Here is a 7,447-nt window from a genome sequence, read left to right on the forward strand (position 1 = left end):
AAAAAAAAACTGATGTTTTAGAGACATTTCTATGAAAAAATAATCTCACTGTTAAATGCATACCAGTGAGTATTGATACACATTTTACTGTTGTATATGAATCTGAATAATTTCAAGCAAAATCAATAAATAATTTTGATTGCATTTTTAGTGATCTCCAACATAACTAACAGATCTTGAAAAGCCACTGAAAATATAAAAATATTACCAACTAATTCTTACAAAAGACCGTCAGAGCAGTTTTGATAATTGACAAAATAACAATAATATGTATTAATTCTCACACCAACTTCATCATCACAGGTTACATAACCAGAAAATGGTTTACTTTGAAATTTGGGGAAAAAATTTGTTTTGTACATATCAGCATTTTATTCATAACAAAAGGAGGTAATAGCACCAAAATATCAATAATAATTATGTTAATATACATAATTTACAATGTAGACCTATATTTTTACAGCAACTGAACTTCCTGTGTACATCTAACAGATTTGTTATCATCACCTAATAAAACCTAGTAAATAAGATGTCTTCCAACGAAATGAAGACATGAATTACATCATGAACTGTCATGATAAATGAGGTTTCTGAGGTATTTCACTTTGTCTTCATATGTAGCAAGTGCCATGGAATACCACATGAAGTGTGGAATCTCTACCACAGTGTAGCCCAGCACTTCAAGGTGACGTCGTTGAAGCTGGTAACGACCAATCAACTGACGGCTGTTGATGCAGTAACTGTTTTCGTTGTGAAGAAGAATCGCAATTCTGGAATTAAAAAACACTATTATTACTCGTCCAATCATATGATAATTTTAAAACCGGCAAGAAGCTTTTTAGCTACAGTAAAACATGGTATTCTGAAATATTCCATATCTAGGAAACAAAAAAAGAAGGTATACTGTACCTCCTGTATCCTTTTTTGTTTTCAATTCTGTTTGCATTAAAACTTTCACTCTTATTGCCTGCAGGAGCATAAACGGACACTGGTACTGGATGATTATTTTCATCCAACATGAATTCAAAATCTGAAATAATAAAGAAAAGATAGTCAATTGAATTCTTACATCAAAAAGTTTTTTTTCTAGAATAAATTTATCTGTGGTTTCATTATCACTAATTCCTAAATAGAGACAAAAACTCATCTCAGGCTTATACCCAAAACCTAAGGTTATTGGTACAAACTTAAATTCATTCTTTTAACATCTTATTTTCTTATGAAACATAATTGAGCTTTCAGAAAAACTGGAGATCACAGAAAGTTAACCATATCCTTAAAATTCACTTTCTGATTGTGATTTCTCAGATATAACTCTTTTGCACTTAAAAATATGAAACAAATCTAAAAAAACAAAGAATAGATGCCATGGAAATAAAATACTAAAATGAAAACAAAGACAGATACATTTTCATTATACCTTCTTCTTAATGTATTGTGATGTATTGCTAATACATTCTAGGAGATTGAGAGGAGAACTTATTAAAAAAACATGACAAAATTGCAGACCAGATGCTGTGCCATACATATACATAAGGAAGCTCAGTACTCTAGTAAATTATTTTATTGTTCTAAATTCATCAATAAAAAGTAATGGCATCTTTTACATTTATTTATAGTGCACAGATCCAAAAACCCATATTCAGGAATGAATAAATTTTCTAATAAAGGTTGTTCCTCTTTTTAACATTATTACAACACACACTTACAAACATTTACACATAAGTTCTGATTATGGGTAAATTACATCAAAATTCACTGCAAACTGTAGTATAAAATATGCTTCTTAGGTTATCACAGAATACAGATTATGAGAGTGAAAAGTGCATGGAAGGATAAATGATTGACCATAGGTCCCCCAAGTTTTCATGTCACATAGGAACCCTAAAATTACTTTACAACATGAAAAACTTGTGTTTCATTGCCCTTCACTTTCTGGCATACTTCTTTTGTAGAATTTCTATTAACATATCCAAACTTCATTAATAAAATAAATCTTGATAACTTCTGTTACATGTAAAACAATTCTTTTTCTGTTTATTGTTACTAAACAGCACATAGAAGTCTCTCTATATAACAAAGGTTCTTTCAATTTGTGAAGCAAATAAATACTTACCTATGAGGTAGAAGTAAGGTGTTTTAGCATTAGCTCTTAACACATCTGCATTACCAATTAGTCCTGACAACACTTGGTGAACCTCAGTGTGAAAGACAGAATCTTGTACAGCAACTGTTGATACAAACATTATAAAGTAGTTTTTTTATCATTTTTATTATCAATAGTTTATTGCTCATGATAATCATTTCCTTTAATATTTCAAGGTTATAAGGCAAATACAGTAGCTGAATGAAGTTTCTATTTACATACCAGTTTCAAGCAGTTCTTCACAATACTTTTCATGAAACCATGGAATACCTTCTTCTGGCTGATCAATGCATACAGCACGATTCAGTTCCATAAGCAGATGCCGCACTCGAGAAGGATATGAAGCCTTTAGAGCAAAAGAAATTACGGTAAACTAAAATTAACTACAAAAAGCATAGTTACAGTTGAAGTAACTTATCAAGCAATACCTAATTCACTCAATGATGCACAGTAAAAAAAAATAATAATAAATAAATACACTCAAAACACCGTACCTTTGAGTAACATGCATCTATTTCTTCATCTAGCTGGTCCAAGAATTTAATATTGAAGACATTATGGATCATTTTACTTGATAAGTGGTTGTGCAAGGCCAGAGATAAATACACTTGCAGGATATTCAGACCTTGAAGGCAGTAAGACCCTCTGAAATTAAACGTCAACTTTAAACCTTAAACTACGAGAAGAAACCTTACTTAGTAATGCAATTTGATTCCTTTGATGTAATTTTTTACTAAGGTCATGTAGGCTGACTGTCTCCAAATATCATGGATTCTCCCAAACCCTACTTTCTATAACTTCCTTGTGTGAAAAAAGAACTATCAACAGTAAAAAAAAAAAAAAAAATCATCCACACCTCCCACAAAACACTGACACTGACTACAAATGCAAAATGAATTATACTGATATACAATTACAACAAAAAAGTATATACACATCACAGTACTGCTCATTAAGTGCTTTCCATTGCTTGTCTCAATTATATTACCTGTCATGAGTCATATCTTCCAAATGTTCATTTGAACTTTTAACATAATTACTATTTTTGAATACCTAGTTTACTTTCATTTGAGACATACATCATTTGCTGACTTCTCCATGCTACTGTCTTATTCTATCCAAATTCACAGTTAATGAAGAATTAATTTCTGTTTCATAAAGGACAATAAGTTTCTATGACCATATTTCATATCCATATTTTTAAATCTCTGCTTTTTACTTTAACATGATAATGCCAACGACAAATATCTAGTCTAATACCTACTTCTCCAAAACCCTAGTGCAGGCAGTAAAAAATTTTCTTCCAGACGTAGGATGGTAGCCTAAGTAATATATACAGGTTAGGATACGTTCTATCGTATCCTGCAGCACGTACTCCTCATTTTCTATTATGTAGTCTGCCATGGCATCCAATAGCTGTCAAATTAAGGGTGTAAGATTAGCATAAATGAATACAGGTACAAGACAATTATAATAATGTTTAAGAAAATTATACTCACGAATGCTCAAAACTGAACTCATTACATGATGTAATCATAGTAAATATTATGCAACTTATAGAACAGGCGTGGAATTATTTATTCCACAAATTTCAATCTATCAATAATTAAATAACAAGCATAAGACAAATTTGCCTAAATATATGAGTCACTTGAAGTCAAGAATGCTTTTCAAGGCAATGTCAGTATGTTAAAATGAAGAAAATTCTTAAGAGCCAAATCCTCACCTCAGGAGCCAGATATTTAGTGTGCTGAAAGTACATTGCCATGTTGCGAAGGTGTCTTGAATTAAGTTCTCTGATGAATGGAAGGTGTGAGTGCACCAGCTTTTCAAAAAGGAAGGTCCGAGGAGATCCCTTGCGACTTAGGTAGGCCCGTGTAATACTTGTGACATCCAACAGAGATTTTGCATTCTGTGGAATTCCATAATGTTAAAAAATGTATATATTTATGATATTGAGAAAAATAACAACACCATGAAGTTATTTGTTATATTTATCAGAATTAAAATCATGATCTAAAAACAAAAATAACAAAACAGTTATATGGAAACGTGGTTCCTTTCCAAAGAATGAATAGTTATATTTGAAAATCATGTGCCTTTATCTTCATTTGAAACTGTGATGTATTAATGTATTTATGACCAAAATAATACTCTTCTTCTCATACATTCATTTAGATATCATATGGTGGTTTAAGTAAATATTAATTTCCAGAAAACTACACTTAACACGTCATGCAGAATTTAAAGTTGTTCTTTCATTAAACATACCTTAATATGTCTTTCAGTACAGCCATTTAACATATGGCACAGAGTAGTTATCTGTTTGGTGTAAGTTCGCTGAGTATTATTTGGGTGGAATGCTAGTGTGATTTCAATACCTCTTGACATTACAATGGTATCAAATATGGAAAGCTGAGGAGCATACTCAACAACTTGTTCCAAGAGATCATTTGGTATTCCACTGCCATCATTATAACTGAGGATGAATGATGTCATCTGTGCTACCTTGTTGGGTAAAATTCTTTCTTGTCCTTTCAAATTTTCATAGAGTTTATTTGTCATGTTCTTCTCCAGGTAGTAATGTCTGTATGTCCCACCAAGGTTGTTGTTGAAGTACATATACCGATGATAGATACCTCTTCGCAAATTCTCTTCATACCCTAGATAAGGTTCTGGGAATACTATAATCTCTCGTTCAACAGCTCGCATTGCCTTGGACCAAAATGCATTACACAATTTTACATTGGAAGTCTTAATGTACCTTAAAATCTTAAATATGACAGGAATAAACTCATAAAAATTCTTGTTATCCAGCTGTTCTGCAACAAGCTCTTCTAAATGATTTCTCACTTTCAATGAGCTATATGGTGCAATACAGAGTAGTAAGTCTGGAACTCTGTGTGAGAATTTGCTTTCCTCAATAAGCAATGCTGAATGTTCCTGAATTTTCAAAAGAAGGTCTCGTGGTTCTAAGTAGCTTTGGAAATAATTATTCACTGCAATAATCTGCTCAGGGGTTAGCAAGGAAACCTTATCTACCAAAGATAGCATCAACTTCCGACTGAGAGAACTTCCAAAAGGTGTCCATTCTGGATAGTTCAGGAATTTTAAAATCTTAATAATAATTTTCACTTCACAGTCTACCAACTTTCCTTGATCAAAGAGTTTGTTCACCAAGTTTTGGTAATCCAAAAACAAGGACTCTGTAATGAGTTTTCTTGTGCTACTGAGACATATTGTTATCAGTTTTAGTTCATCAGCAGTTGAACACTTTCTTAAATTAGCTGAAATTAAGGCGATAGCTTTCGATTGTAAAAAATATCCTTTCAAGCCTTGATCTCGTAGATATACAGAGAGTCTTGATAAAGCACTTACATTAAAATTTTCTATTCTATTCAGGCACAAAATTGACAGTTTCTGCATTACAGAACTACTGTTAGGTATGCCTATTCTGTGTAAATATAGCAACATACAGGCAACAGCATTATTTTCCAATTCTTCAAGTGAATTTTCTAAATTTTCTAAAAGTTTCAAGAAAATGGGATGACTTGTAATCTTCTCCAAAAACTGTGCCACTTGTGGGTTTAACACACTTGGATTTTCAAAGCTATATGTACCAAATAGTTTCTGGAGATCCCATAATGTAATTATTGCTTGACTAGTTCGCTCCACTGTCAAATTTTCTTGGCACTTTTCAATGATATCAAATACTTCCTGGACACTTGCAGCCACTGACAATGCCTTCACAACGGGATCCTTGGGATTTTTGTACAAAATGACTCTTAACTGGTCAAACTGATCTTTATCCAAAATTTGATCTCTGTTAAAGTCAACAATATCAAACTCAGAATCACTGATAAAGCCTTCATCGTCACTCTCATTATTATGGGTGCTACTGGCATAAAACCTCAGCTGAGATCTGTAAATGTTCCGAGTCACTGAACTTGCACACAGGACACACATTCTTGGCGGCCGTTTCAAAGTCCGGTGGCACAACCTTACATGAGTCAACTTTGATTGAAGGACATCCTGATGTGCCTTACTCCAAAAGTGTTGTAATCTTGTGCCTCTGGAGTGAGCACTCAGTCTGAGTGCCATCTTCCCTGACTGTCTTAGAAAGGGTGACAAGGGAAGAGACATACAGCGCAGCATCTGAAAATGACAATACATTATCAATAAAAAATAGAAAACTGCAAGAACTTACTACATGGCTCTTTTAATTTTGTGTGTGTGTGTGTGAAAGAGAGAGTGTGTGTGTGTGTGTGTGTGTGTGTGTGTGTGTGTGTGTGTGTGTGTGTGTGTGTGTGTGTGTGTGTTGTGTGTGTGTGTGTGTTGTGTGTGTGTGTGTGTGTGTGTGCGTGTGTGTGTGCGTGTGCGTGTGCGTGTGCGTGTGCGTGTGCGTGTGCGTGTGCGTGTGCGTGTGCGTGTGTTTGTTTTTACGTGTGCGCGCACGCATATATATGTGCGCGCGTGTTAGTGTTTATGTGTGTTTATTTCTTATCCTTTCACTGTTAATACCAGCCTCCCACAAATAAAATATTCCAAGTGACCTTGATATTCTAATTCAAATGCATGTGAAACTATACCTAGTCATTTATTATATTCTAATCAAATTACACTATCTGAACGTAACGATCATATTTTCTTCTTCTCCTTTCTTCTTTTCTAGGGTTTTAGACTCCTGCATAGTCTATATTCCCTAGATCTGCGATTTTATTTTCAATTTATATGATTCTTTTATCGTACCTTGAGATGAGTACTTCACGTTACATGTTTGTTTACATGTTGAATAAGCCCTGAATGTAAGGGATGCTGTGTATAAAACAAAAGTGGTACTGTGTGTAAGAAAAAAAATATGTAGCTCTCGTTAAGTAATCAGAACCTAGGTATAGTATTAGTTATCATGACTTAAATATTAGATTTCTTATTTCTGTTTCTCCTTCTTTCCATCCTTCTCCCTCTCTCGGTCTCTCTCTCTCTCTCTCTCTCTCTCTCTCTCTCTCTCTCTTCTCTCTCTCTCTCTCTCTCTCTCTCTCTCTCTCTCTCTCTCTCTCTCTCTCTCTCTCTCTCTCTCTCTCTCTCTCTCTCTCTCTCTCTCTCTCTCTCTCTCTCTCTCTCTCTCTCTCTCTCTAGTCCCGTCTGCTATATTTAAATTATCATATAATTTATTTAATTGATGCACATTTTTGGCACACCCAACGTTATTTGGAAGATTGTTCCATGTTTCAATAGTTCTGTTTGGGAAACTGAACTTCTTTCAACTTTTTGCTGTGTCCTCTCGTCCTTCTTGTGTTCAAA

General features: G+C 33.8%; 1 protein-coding gene across 1 annotated transcript; it reads right to left on the bottom strand.

The window, feature by feature from the left end:
* Positions 1-354: 354 nt before the first annotated feature.
* LOC119574141 (FAST kinase domain-containing protein 1, mitochondrial-like) lies at positions 355-6,964 on the bottom strand. Its single transcript, XM_037921227.1, has 9 exons — positions 6,896-6,964; positions 4,418-6,301; positions 3,873-4,058; positions 3,411-3,562; positions 2,641-2,791; positions 2,369-2,492; positions 2,117-2,230; positions 910-1,030; positions 355-770 (listed from the first exon to the last, which is right to left on the bottom strand). The coding sequence occupies exons 2-9, from the start codon at positions 6,299-6,301 to the stop codon at positions 563-565; spliced, it is 2,940 nt and encodes a 979-aa protein (XP_037777155.1). The 5' UTR covers positions 6,896-6,964; the 3' UTR covers positions 355-562.
* Positions 6,965-7,447: the final 483 nt, after the last annotated feature.

Source organism: Penaeus monodon, chromosome 6 (assembly GCF_015228065.2).
Source record: "Penaeus monodon isolate SGIC_2016 chromosome 6, NSTDA_Pmon_1, whole genome shotgun sequence".
In the NCBI taxonomy this organism is placed as follows: Eukaryota; Metazoa; Arthropoda; class Malacostraca; order Decapoda; family Penaeidae; genus Penaeus; species Penaeus monodon.